Source organism: Pleurodeles waltl, chromosome 9 (genome assembly GCF_031143425.1).
Source record: "Pleurodeles waltl isolate 20211129_DDA chromosome 9, aPleWal1.hap1.20221129, whole genome shotgun sequence".
Taxonomy (NCBI): domain Eukaryota; kingdom Metazoa; phylum Chordata; class Amphibia; order Caudata; family Salamandridae; genus Pleurodeles; species Pleurodeles waltl.
In genome coordinates, this window is record NC_090448.1 from 48,722,883 (window position 1) to 48,737,095 (window position 14,213).

Below are 14,213 nucleotides of genomic sequence, written 5' to 3' on the forward strand. Positions count from 1 at the left end.
CCTTGATAGAACAAACACACTCTATTTCTCAATTGTAGAGCATCCCTTAATCACAAAGGACTCTTATTCAGAGAGGGTTCTGTCCTAGCACCCATCTAGAGACAACCCCTATGTCAGTGTGTTCTGCTTTTAATCAGGTCTGGGGCCCAAGGATATTCACATCAATCCACCTTGAGATTGTGTGTGTGAACAAAATGCTATATGTATATATATATATATATATATATATATATATATATATATATTTTTTTTTTTTTATATATATATATATATTATATATATATATCCCTTTCATAAAGAAGAAACATTAAAATATGGCAAAATGGAAGAGGATTCCACTTCTAAAGGGATGGGCACCTCATGACTTCTTTACCTCAACTGATTCATCTGCTTCTGCATGTAGGATCATGAATAATGGGTTATTACCTACAAGGAGTGTCAGTTTAAGTCTCCTTCCCACATCCTCATTCTCGTCTTGTAATTTCTGTTTCATCTGATTGCTGGTGCTAGTAGGCAGGTTTCTTACCTCTGCTAAGTTTCTTCTAATGTCTCCCAGGGCTGTGAGGACATCTTTAACAGGAACAACCCCTATCAGAGAAAAAAAGGTCAATGGTATGAGACAAAACAGCACTGCACAAATGTTACCTGAAATATGTTTTATATCACTTTTTTGAGCTAAGAAGAATGCACTAAATGGTAAAAAAAAAATCACAGCAAGCCTGGGCCTACTGTCACCCTAAGTATTTTTGGGGCTCTGTCCATAGATATATTTTGGGGCTTACGGTCAGAACATTTAGGTTAGTGGCATAACAAAACTTTAGGGGCCCTCCTGCAAAGTACATGGGGGGGCCCCTCTCTGGACTCACTCAGGAGCTCTCAGGCCAGGGTACTGTGCAGAGGGAGCCCCTGGAGCCTGGGGCCCCCTGCACCGCAGGGGCTGTGGGGGCCTACGTTACGCTACTGATTTAGGTGTGAATAGTGTTCCCCACTATCTTGGCATACCGACCTCCTGCTACTTTATAGAAACCAACTATCATCAACTCTGCAACTGCTCACTAGCCACTTTACACACTTAACCAATCAGACCACCACCTTTCCTCCAATCTGCATATCTGTTCTGAATAAAATCTTTATTGAGGAAACCATAGACCTCATCGTCACCTTACCCATCATCTAAAGAAACAATAACTTTGTCTTGGACTTCCAACTCCCAAGCAATTCCTCTGGAAAGGTTTAAAAGAAGCACTAGTCCACCATCTCAACACCATGAACCTCATGCATCCCACTGAACTAACCAAGACCAAAGTCCACGTTGTTGTTGTGGTCTTTAGAAGCATGCAGCCTTCCAAATGATACTGGGTTGATCAGATCATACAATCATCACGATCATCATACCAGCACCAACCATCGACCAGTGTGAGTGAAATCCATCAAGCTCCCAGTACTTGCATTTGAAACCTCTCAAGCATAAACTCATCACCCTGGCCATCACAACTGATTTCAAAGCTGACGTCAACCCCCTACTGCATTTAGTCAATGTCATCTCGAAAGTCAATACTCACGCCACGCCAAAGTACGGTGCATCATGGCGCCCCAAAACCTACTGACGGCAAATGAGCTATAAGCAAGAATACTAACAACATACAACCCAAATGAGAGACTGAAATCTCACTGCTCCTCAACAGAAACATTTCCACACTTAAGCCACTTATCACAAGTCAGCCATTCTGCTGCATCCTCACAGGCATGAAGAGCCTCAAGCATTGCCTCTGTTTGATCTCAAAACCTCACATTACTGCACTTGGTTGGAAATTGCAATGTCATCAATCAATTACTCACAACAACAAGGCCAAATGTAGTATCATCTCAATATCACATGACAAGCTACCAGCAACTCTCCCATCCTTTTAAGCAATATGCTGAGAAGGCTGTCCTTAAAACTGCCTAGTCACACAAATATTGATGAAAACAAAATACCACCCCAATTACACCGCACACCAGGATCACATTCTTCCAACCACCATTATTAAACCCCTCTCCAAAGAAGCACACATGCCTCTTGCTCCAGCCCGTTCCTTCACTGTGCAGATTGTTTTTCCCAGTGCAATCAAAACTGGAATGATCCCCACTAGTGAAAAAGTAAATCTAACCCATCACACAGCTACCATTTCTCCAAAACACTGGGTCCGGGGACCCCTGGGGGCTCGCGAAGTCTCCTGAGGGGGGCCGCGACTGCTTAGAAAATTAAATAATATTAACAGATTAAGGCCCATATTTATACTTTTTTAGCGCCACATTTGCGCCGCTTTTTGACGCAAAAACGGCACAAACTTATAAAATACAATTGTATTTTGCAAGTTTGTGCCGTTTCTGCATCAAAAAATGACGCAAATGCGGCGCTAAAAAAGTATAAATATGGGCCTAAGTCCCCAGCTTTCAGTAAAGGCTCAATGGGGGTTGCCAGATTCCAATAATGATTCAGTGGGGGGCCTCGGGTTCCAGTAATGATAAAGTGGGGGTGCACGAAAGTCAAAAAGTTGGGAACCGCTGCAGTGGTTCCCAACCTGTGGTCCGGGGACCCCTGGGGGTCCGCGAAGCCTAGTCAGGGGGTTCGCCACTGCTCAGAAAATTAAATAATATTAACGGTTTAGGTCCCCAGCTTTCAGTAACGACTCATTGGGGGGTCCCCAGTTTCCAATAATGATTCAATGGGGGTCCCCGGGTACCAGTAATGATAACATGGGGGTCCACAGAAGTCAAAAGGTTGGCAACCACTGCCCTAAAGGGTAGGGTGCAGCCAAGGTGCTGTGGAGTTTGAGCAGGTGTTGCTGCTGCTCAGTTGTTCCACATGGGCTCCTCTTTGCCTTGAGCTCTTGACTGGTCCTCTCCTGACAGATGCTAATAAATACAATTGAAAAAGGATCCCATGACCAAGCTGTGGGTAGTTGCCAAACGTTGCCAAAAGAGGTAATCACTGATTGAAAGAAGAAACATGGAAAATAAGAAAGAAGTGAAAGAATCAAACAGAGAGGGGGAGGGAGAAAGCAAAAGGACGTGTAAGGGAAGAGGAAAGAGTAAAGCAGGAAGAGAAGAAACGAGAGGGCAGACAGATGTACTGAGGGAAGGGGAGAAGGAAGCAAGGCATTAAGAAGGAAAGAAAAGGCGATGCATAGAGCTGAAGGAAGGAAAAAGAAAGGGAAAAGGAACAAAGGAAGAAGAATAGGCACATGGAATAAAGGAGAAAGGAAAGAAGGGATGAAGGGAAAAAATGAGCGGAAGAAAGTTTAAGAAGGAAGAAAGTGAAGGAGAAAAGATAGAAAAGAAGAAGGGAACAATGTAGAAAGAAAGTGAAAAAGGAAAGTTAGATGTAAACAATAGAAGAATGAGAGAAAGATAGAAAGAAAGAAAGAAAGAAAGAAAGAAAGAAAGAAAGAAAGAAAGAAAGAAAGAAAGAAAGAAAAAAAGAAAGAAAGGAAGATGACTGGAAAGAGGGAAGGCAAGATAGAAAGAAGAGAAAGAAAGAAGGTAGAGAAGAATGAAGGCAGAGAAGAATGAAGGCAGAGAAGAATGAAACAAGAGACCAAACAAATGAAAGGCAGATAGGTGCAAGGACAGAAGGAAAGGTAGGCGAAGGAAGAAAAGAAGAATAGAAGGGAAGAAGTGAGGGAGTAAAAAACAGGAAAAGTAGATAGAAGGAACAATAGATGGAAAGGAGGGAAGTGGTAAAAAACGAAAACAGGAAGAAGGAAAGAATGGAAGATCGATTAAAAGAAGGAAAGTCGGCTGTAGGAAAGAAGGAAAGGAGAAGAATGAACGAGACACAGAAAGACAGATGGCAATAAGGGAAGAAAGGAAGATATGGAAAGAAAGACAGGTGGAAATAATGAAAGGCAGATGGATGACCAAAAGACCGAAAAAAGGTGGAAAGAAGGTAAGCTGAAGACAAGGATGGAAAGATGGAATATGGTTGAAAAGATGTGAACAAAGGTTGAAAGACAAAAACTGGAAAAGATGGAAGTAAGATAGAAAGGAGAAAGTTATAAATAGAAAGCGAAAAGGAAAGTGGGAGAATGGGAACTGAAACAACAAATATAATATGCTATATGTTAAATGAGCCAGAAAGTCAGACATATGGAGAGGAAAAGAGAAAGTAATATAAAGATGGAATACATAAGATAAAAAAAAGATGGAGAAGGAAATAAGGAACAAAGAAAGCGTAATAATGAAGGAGGGAAAGATTGAAAACATAAAAAAAAATAGACAGCAAAAAAGGAACAAAAAAGGATCAAATAAAGAGGAATAATGAAGGAGGGAAAGACTGAAACAAAATAAAAAATAGACAACAAAAAATAAGTGAAAAAAGAAAGAAAAAGGGAGGGCACTGTGGGAAGAGGAATAGGGGGCCAATGGCTGAGGTGTAAAGAGGAGTGCAACAGAAAAAAACATTAAAGAAAAAATCTAATCAGGAAGAAAATGTAAGATAAAAAGGAGTGGTTAGTAAGATTATTAGTTAGTAGGGCTGTCTGAATGCTGAAAATAGAAGAAAGACACTCAGTCAATATGGGATTTAAAGAAAGATGAAGAGTGATAAGAACAGAAAAAAGGAAGAAAGGAAAAATAATCAGGGGGAAGGAAATACTTCGAATGAAGGAACGAAAGTAACACAATAATGAAAATAACAGGCAAGGAATGAAAATATCCTGAGAAGGAAGGAAATAGGAATGAACTTGACATGAACAAAAGCAAAGGGGAACAAACATTCCATCAAGGTAGCTACAAAGAAAAGCAAGGATGTGAAATCGTGATATTTTTGCAAGAAAAGGAGTGTGAGAGACAGACAGAAAATAGGATAAAAAAGTGAGAAGGAATGTAGGAAGAAAGGCATAGGGAGGACACCGCATTAAAAAGGTTGCATAAGAAGTGGGGCAGAAATGATTTTGGATGAAAAAAGGGAAATTGAGACGAGGAGCCATGAGAGAGATAGGTACAAATTTACATATCTAAATTATTACTGTTATACATATAATATATCTGTATTACCAGTCAGACCTTTCAGTTGACATCAATTATTTGTATTTATTAATTATCTTTGCATCCAACTTACTACAGTACCAATGTAGATCCTCCAGATCTTCTTTAGATGGAAGAAGGTAGCTATTGCTTTGCCAATTCTTGCCTCAAGATTTGGAGCTCCAAGCACGCAATAAGGCAACACAAGATCAGGCTTTTTAACCAACGTAAAATAGGTCCCTCTGTATGGAGCAGAATCTTGGAGGAAAACAGTGACCACCACTAACAGCGTCCAGGCCTTCGTCAACACCTGCTAGAGGAAAACCCTCCAAATCCGCTGGTCAAAAACCACCAGCAACAACGACCTATGGCAGCAGACTTCCCTACTCCTTGACCATGAAGAAATAGTGAAAAGCCGCTGGGGCTGGATAGGTCACACCCTCTGCAACCCTGCATCAAACACCACCAGGCAACCCTCAAGGGTAAAGAAAAAGGTTAAACCCAAGAAACACCTGGCGTTGAGGCCTCGATGCTGACTGCAAGGAGATGGGTTACACCTGGTGTGAGATTGAAAGAAAAGCCCAGGACAGAGATGGCTGGAAAGTCCTGGTTGACGGCCTATACCCCAGGAGGTGTAACTGGCATACGTAAGGAGGGAAGTACAAATGTAGATCTCTTGTAGTTACCTTTAATTTGCAGCTGATTGCAAATGTATATATCACTAGCTCATCTCGCTATAGTATATGATATGCTCTATAGCTATATATCTATAAAACCATTCAGATGTTATGCAAATGTTCTCTGTCCTTTTAATAGACATGTATTTTAAACCTCAGGTTATCAGAGAGTAGTAAATAAAAAAGGCCAGACCTCTAGATCTTGCTCTGCAGCCATATGGCAACAAGGATGCGTTCACTGTCTCTTTCCTCTGTTTAACAGCAAATGTGAATCTGGCAGAGATGCTGAAGGTCTCTGAAGGACAATACATCTCGAACAGTTAATTCCTTTGACACATCCAAAGGAACGCTTCAATTCATCCTACTCAAAGCTGAGTTCAACGCATCATTCGAACAGATTGACCTACCACTGCGGCACTGTGATGAGCTAGGCTGCAGTGGGAGGGAGCGTGAATCTTCTTGTTATCTGCTATGAATAATCACACTCTTTGTGCCAAAGTCAAATGGACTTCGTACGTGAGTCCACCCACCCGGCATAAAGGCACGAGCCACAGCCAGCCATGAACGTCAGGGGACGCGCCGCGTGGGGATCGAGCAAGAAGCTCCTGCCAGCGGCAGATGGATGATGCTGTCAGGACAGATCAGTGTGAGGTGTCCTAGGTTTGCTCTCTTTAAGTCGAAGGGCACTGCAGTCACCACACAATGAGCCTTTGAGCGACTGAATCCAGAGAGGGAGGCTTCACCTTACTTATCTTCATTCAACTGTTCTACAATTTTAAGCGAGTGATAGCCACTAGCCACCTAGCAAAATTTTATATGAAAATAGGCCCTCTATGCTGAGAATTGGCGAAGGCTAGTGTCAGCCATTACACAAATATGTTAAAAACCTAGGAAAAATGAAACAATGCTTTTTTACTTTGGTAGATTTTTACAGCAAAAGTGACTACATTTGTCGGGAAAAATCAAAACGTGCCTTTTTGCTACTGTATTAAGACCGTATAGCAAGTTAAAGTGTGACTCGGGGTCAAAAAGCAACAACAAACACGGCTGGAAATGTTTTATCCTTGTGACGTAGGGCAACTGAATTCTTCTAAGAGAGATATAAAAATTACTTTTTTATTATTACCATTGTGGAACCCAAAGTGTGGGGTTTTCTTTTGACCCTTTTCCCAAAAAATGACAAAAGATGGTAAAACATTGTCTAACTAAAAAATGTGTGTGTCTTTTTTTGTCAGTGGCACTGACAAATGTGTTCTACCTGTCCAAGCGTTCTGCATGCGCTCTGCTTTTGAATAGGCTTGCAACCCATTACAAATGCCCCCCGTGCACGTGTGTACGCACACACAAGGGCGGCCGTCTTAGAATGGTTTACTTAAAATTTATTTTAAGACCATACAAAGACGTCACCCTATTGCATGTGCATGCATGTAAGCTCCTGGGCGGCCATTGTTGAAAGTGTTTGTAGACTTCTATTAGAAAAACGTTCAAAGCGAGACACATGCAAATCTGGAAATGCATGACAAGTGGCTATTTTTTAATGTTTTTGCAATAAAATTTTGTAAAATTATAATAAATTGACAAACCCACATGGCTGACAGCCAATGCCAGCTCTATTGGTGTTGCCAATGCTTGTTTTTCCTAATCCTCCCAACCTTAGACAGTTCTTCTAAGCGCCAAGTATTTCGGGTGAAAGCATACTTGTGAGAATCATAACTGTGAAACTCACCCTGTTCACTAACTAAAGTCATCAGCAGGTGCCTGTCATTCTCGTTGGGTTTGCTGAGCGAAATGACCCAGGTCTCCTGAAGCCGGTCATTTTTCCTGGAGAAGGCGTCCTCCACCATAGACAGCAGCTGCTGTCCCTTCTGAAGCCGGAACAACTCCTGAGCAAAATAGAAACACCGTTGAGAATAGCAACACGGAGTAACATGCCATGCCGAAATGAACAAAGGAGTTAGGATCACAGCAGTTTACATCTTTAAGATTTTTGGACCAAGCTAAATTTCACCATTGACTGAGATGGGCCTATTAATATAAATTTAATGAGGTTTTAATTGGTCTGTTATAAAAGTGCACAGAAGTATGTCTTTTATGAAAGGGACCACATTTTTCAATAACGATTTACCTGATTAAGGGGGTCATTATGAACATGGCGGAAAGAACCGCCGTGTTCATGCTGGCGGTCAAAACACTGACCGCCAGCGTCCCTGGAACCCCGCCGGCCAGATAATGAACATTTCTGTGGGCCGACGGGCGGAAACATTGTTTCCGCTCGCCGGCCCACAGAAAGGCTCGGCCGGGACATTGACAGCGGTTCCACATGGAGGCGCCGTCAATGCCTCTGTGCAGCAAGTGCAGTTGTACCCATCGCGCAGATCACCTGAGCAATGGGGCTCTGCACCGGGGCCCCTGCACTGCCCATGCAAAGTGCATGGGCAGTGCATGGGCCCCCAGGGGTGCCCCGGGGCACCCCCTCCGCCAGCCTTTTCCTGGCGGGATATTCCGCCAGGAAAAGGCTGGCGGGAAATGAAACATTATCCGCAGGGTAGAGCAGCTACCCTGGCGGATGGTGTTTCAACCCGCCGCCAGGCTGCCTGACGGCGGGAGCCTGATGGTGGGTGACGGCTGCCGCTGGCAGCCATCACCATGTGCATAATATGGCGGTTCGGCCCACCATGCCGGCTGGTGGCTTCAGCCGCCACTGCCGGCAAGGCGGGCTGAACCGCCATGTTCGTAATGAGGGTCTAAGTCTGACCTGAGAAAACGGCATTGGCAATTCCAATCAGTCTTGCTTACCTTTACATACATGCGAGACTGATAGTCATTACTAATGCTTTTTTATAGTAGCCTGTCAAGAGTGATGTTGTATTTTCCAAATTTCTGCTGCATTTTATCTATTTGCCATGGATAGGCAGCAAACTGGCGCTGTTTAAACGTGTCTCTGTTTGCAATGCTGCGTTTGGAGCAGGAAGAATGACAAATCTACCAACAGCAAAACCAAGCTCCTGTGGGCAAGTTTAACACACAAGGGGAAGAAAGCAACAAACAGGAGCAAGGCAAGTGACAGTAACACAAATGCCATCCAATCTTGAGCAAGGATTGGCTCTGTGGAGTATGTTATACAATGCTGTCTCCCAACAGAGAGCTGTCTGTATCCAGTCTACAAAAATGTGATTCATGAATATATGGAGAAAGGCCAGACCAGCTCTTGACTGCGTGGAAACAAGTGATCTTACGCACACTAAGTCAGTCAGCGAGCAGTAAAACTCTGAATAATAAAGTACCTAAAAGTAGACGCCAACATAACTGCCAGCATCAGTTAGTGACAAGGTTCCAAAACACAATGAACATGTGACAGTACCTTTTTTTATACAAAGCTGGGTAATATGCAACCTTTCTTGAAGATTTTATTAGAGACATAGGCTTTACTTAAGTGTATACATTTTACATAGGTGGTGTTATTTCTTGTGATACCTACATCATGGAGGATATGTGTTTTGTATTGTATTGTGATCATTTTTTAATTCTTAGTCAAATGTAAATGATGTCGCCAGGAAATAGTTTGTAAGTGCATAAGAAATGAAACAAACATAAAATATTACATTGACAGCCATATTAACATAAGTTAAGAGTAAAAGACAAACTACATAAAATATGAAAATACATGGGATAGGTCAATACAACTCACGAAGTAGGAAAGGTACACCAGGCATAATCACAGTACAAAAAGATAGACATTACGCGACCAGACAGTCTCACTAAACGTCCACAGCCTGCATTCAGCAGATTCTACTCTTGAAAATTGCATATCAACGAAATGTGGAAGCGTTGTACAATTTAGCACCTTCACCTTAATAGATCAACGAGCAACGACCAGATCATAACCAAATCCACTTTAAAATATGTAGATTTGTTGTGCTTTTTGAACTATTGCATACTAGAGAGGCAGTGGCAGTTTCTTCACAAGGGTGGGGGAGTGTCACCCCCCCCCGTCCTGTTGCGAGCCACGAAGGAAAAATTAAAATGCCAATTAAAAATTACATTAAATTTAAACCGGTGTGCACAGTGCGCACTTCACCCGCCCCGAGCCCAGAGACATGCTGGGGGTGTCCGCTGCCACCGATTGGCAGCATTAAAGACTGAAGCAGAGCTGACTAGACACTCCAAAGTGCGCATGTCACTTTGGCCGACTGTTTTGCGCTGTGCAAAGTGACATGCGCACTTTTAAGCTCTCCACCAGCTGTCTTAGACAGCTGGGTGGAGACCAAGTACAGGCCTCCAGGGCCTGAAGGAGCATCCAGCCAGCCCGCTCCATTCAATCCAGGCGCTTCTCCCAAACTGGTCAACAGCATGAGTGCAGTGTCTGGATTGGTTAGGGGAGCTCTTCGTGCATCGAACAGCAGAAGAACATCGAGGAGTATGTTCTGCCCATGGGTAAGTGTCGTTTTATTTTATTTTATTAGAAATGTGTAATGCTTGTAAGTGTAGTGGTTGTGTTTTATTTTGTAGTTAGTGTTGTGTTTTTATTTGAGCTTTTGGAGGGAGGGGGTATTTTATTTTGGGGGTTTGAAGGGAGGGGTGGTTTACTTTGGGGTTTTGGAGGGAGGGGGTGTTTCATTTATTTTATTTTTATGGGAAGTGGTGGGGCACTTCACTCGCCCCACCACTTTCAAAGGGTACCAGCCGCACCAGTACAGAGGCCTCGTTCTATGACAACATGATTACTGTGCATGCACTGAGTGCATTAGAATGTGTGGTGGGTGTATACGGCAATGTTAACTGGCCTGTTCAATTCTAAGAAGAGCCATTTAAATAGTCAAGCTAATAAAATCTGTGCACTGCATTGCCATGTTTTCTGAGGCTCACGTTAACATTCAGGAGAAAGACACATTTCCAATCTCTGAACCTCATTGATATGCACAACTGCAGAAATGTGGCTATGTGGAGGGATGACCTTGTAAGTTCTGTGACACAGGAAGGAGTGAGAAAAGTACCAGCATACTTCTGTACACTTTCTGTAGAAGGAAGAAAAGTACCAGTACACCTCTGTACACTTTCTGTAGAAGGAAGAAAAGTACCAATACACCTCTGAAGGAAGAAAAGTACCAGTACACCTCTGTACACTTTCCGTAGAAGGAAGAAAATTACCAGTACACCTCTGTACACTTTCCGTAGAAGGAAGAAAGGTACCAGTACACCTCTGTACACTTTCCGTAGAAGGAAGAAAGGTACCAGTACACCTCTGTACACTTTCCATAGAAGGAAGAAAAGTATCAGTACACTTTCTATAGAAGGAAGAAAAGTACCAGTACACCTCTGTACACTTTCTGTAGAAGGAAGAAAAGTACCAGTACACAGCTGCACACTTTTTGTAGAAGGAAGAAAGGTACCAGTACACTTCTGTACACTTTCCATAGAAGGAAGAAAAGTACCAGTACACCTCTGTACACTTTCCGTAGAAGGAAGAAAGGTACCAGCAAACTTCTGTACACTTCCTATAGAAGGAAGAAAAGTACCAGTACACATCTGTACACTTTCTATAGAAGCATCGGTCACCGTCCATCTTGTCTAACAAAACAGGAGCCTGGCCCCTTCTCGCTCCATAAAGAACTATCAATGCGAAAGACATACATGATACCAATGTTAGTGGCAGGGTTAGACACTTCAGACCTGAAGACACAATAAGGCAGGCGAGGAAACTTTACATGACGTGGCATATATTAACGCAACAGTGCTGTTAGCTCGTTCTCATTTAGGTAGGGATTAAAACAGTGCTTAATTTGAGCAGTTGGTTTCCGGTGCTGGGCACCGACACTTATTTTTGAGGGCCGGCACTTATTTTTTGGCCTCAAGCATTTACTGCGAGCAAAAGACACCAATGAGAAAGACAGAGGAAGAGAAAAATTACAAAGCGTCACAAATGGAGGACGGAGAAAGCTGCAAGAGTGATCTGAAGGGGCAGGGAGTGGCTGTAAATGGATTAAAGAGGCCCAAAATCGCTTCAGGATTACGCTGCATCAGTATTCTGGACTCGCACATTTAATTGCAGCAGCCGCGTGTTTCTAGGGAAAGCTTTGGGCACCGGCACGATTTTATTTACAAATTAAGCACTGAATTAAAATAATAGATTAGCAATATGTAATTATATATGTTTGGGAGGTCTCCAGCCTTGGACGCAATATGTGTATTACTTTCTGAGATGTATACAATGTTTCCTATTATTGTAATTCATACGATCTGCATATATATGGTGTATAAAAATAATTATGTAATACAGAATATGCCAATATTTGTCTGCGAGTACAGATTTCAGAGTGCAGGGTGGGGTTTTATTGTATTACATGTAGAAAAGTGATTGTTTGACCCATTTTATCAGACTTCTAAGTCTCTTGCCTATCTGAGCCTAACTTGGTTTAGATCAAGTGAGAAAGCGCACAGTTTCCTACTGTTCTGCTTAACTGGATTAAGACAGTCACATAAACTGGTTCTTCTTTTAATAAAATGTTTTGCAGATAATCCAAAGCACTCTCCATCTAATTGCTAGCTCAACAGTTGGCCAACCAGTGTTTTATCACTCTCAGAGACTCAGCTCACTGGCAAAACTCAGCAAGGCTAACACTTGACCCTGACTGCCTGAGTTCCTATTCAGAGGGGACATGGCTTAGAAGCTTCTGCTGGGCTTTACCCTTTTGAGTTAGGGCCAGAAGTGGGGTTGTGCATAAAGGGAAGAATAATACATTTCAGAAATTCGAATAAACTCCAAAAAAGGCCAAGAACAGCCAGCCAATAATGAGGCACTCCTTACAATTCACACCACCTGATAACTCGAGGTGACCACCTCGTGATCAAAGGCCCCCAAAAGCTCAAGAGTTGACTCCAACGTCCAGTGGTTTTCTGGCTAAACTGCAAAAGTGACAGCATCATTATGTATCTTTGTTAAACAGACAATGGTTCAAAGATGAAGACTCTAACTACCATACAATATGGGTTGAAACTTGTAGACAATACATATAGATAGGATACTATGATAAACAGATACACAATCATTTAAAATGTATAGAGTCTCAAAATGTATGCATGTTTCATATACATTTTATACAAATAATTCAGGCAGTGTACCCCTAGTTGTTGACTTTGATAACTACTAGGAAAAAGCATTTGCAATGCAATGGGTCTCACATTTGCTCGAGTTAGAGCTATTAGCATTGTAAACTCCTAACCAGACTTTTCTTTCCACATGAACTGAAAATGAAAAGTAAAACAGTTTCACATAAGTGAGCTGATGGCCGCCATGAGCGCGAAGCAGACACACAAAAGGAAACAGAAGTTCACTCGCAGTGAAACGTATCAGCAAAAATGCAATTATCCATGTTACAGGCAAAAATGCAATTATCCATGCAACCGGCAAAAGTACAAATATCAATGTAACCGGCAAAAGTACAAATGTCCATGTAACACGGTCGATGTCATGCAAAGCACTCGACTGCTGCCCAGCAAGATCACGCTGCCTATGAAATAAAGAGAAAAAGTAGTCCAGAAACCATACGGAAAACATGGAGCCTTGTATGTTTTCAGTAGTTGGCCGGTGCACTTGAGGAGGGCTAAACACCGGAAAAGGCATGACATATGCATGCCTTTCACTAATCAAATCAAGCTAATTTTAAAAGGCAAGCCCACAAACCAACCAAACTGATGGGAGTGACATGGGCGTGGTTACAAGCCCATAGAGAGATTACAACAGGGACAGAGCACTTTACGCGCTCGACCCTAAAAATTTGATGCATGTAGCAAAGCATGATAGTAACGTTTTCTCGTACATTAACTTGGTATCACTATTTGTTAATAAGCAATAGAAGAATGATAAATGCTTACATGTACCTTACATGCTAAGGTTGTTTGTGTATGAGTTGCTTGTAATACGTACAGCAATTCTCAGAATGAAAAATGTGTTTGGTTTACAGGAGATCACAATTAGAGGTAAAGAAAACAGATTCACTTTTCTAACAAAAGTAGTCTGTTGATGGTCATGTACAAAAATTCATGAGATCACAAAATGAAGATCAAGAGAGGACATAACCAATAATATGTATTATGTCTTAAACATGGGTAAATCTTAATCAAAGGGGTTACCTTCCTATATAACTTGTGTCAGCCTGACAGTAATAACGTAGAGATTTGCAACTCTTTTTAAAGTTTTTGATAATAGGTTAGTGTAGGTAAGTAGAGTTCTTGGAATGACTTAGCAGCCTTCCACTAGCATTGTTTTGTGGGGGATTATGAAATTAAATAAAATATAGTTTTAACTTAGGTAGCTATCAGGTGGAGCATGTTACCTGGTAAACTACAAAGAAGGTACAAATTTAGTGTGCCAACTGAAAGTAAAACTTGTTTTCAAGAGGAAACTTTGGTAGCTGAAAACATAGGGGCATATTTATACTCTGTTTGCACCGGATTTACATCTTTTTTTTTTAATGCAAATCCGGCGCAAACTAACCTCCATATTTATATTTGGCGCTAGAAATCTCT

The 14,213-nt window shown here is 41.9% G+C and overlaps 1 protein-coding gene across 2 annotated transcripts in view; it reads right to left on the minus strand.

Moving 5' to 3' along the window:
* Nucleotides 1-14,213, minus strand: part of PODXL2 (podocalyxin like 2) — a 313,504-nt gene that overhangs the window by 46,328 nt on the left and 252,963 nt on the right. For both annotated transcript variants that reach the window (XM_069206259.1, XM_069206258.1), the window contains exons 5-6: nt 7,414-7,570; nt 527-588 (exon numbers count right to left, since the gene is read on the minus strand). In XM_069206259.1, the coding sequence (XP_069062360.1) occupies nt 527-588; nt 7,414-7,570 (219 nt within the window). The remainder of the gene's footprint in view (nt 1-526; nt 589-7,413; nt 7,571-14,213) is intronic.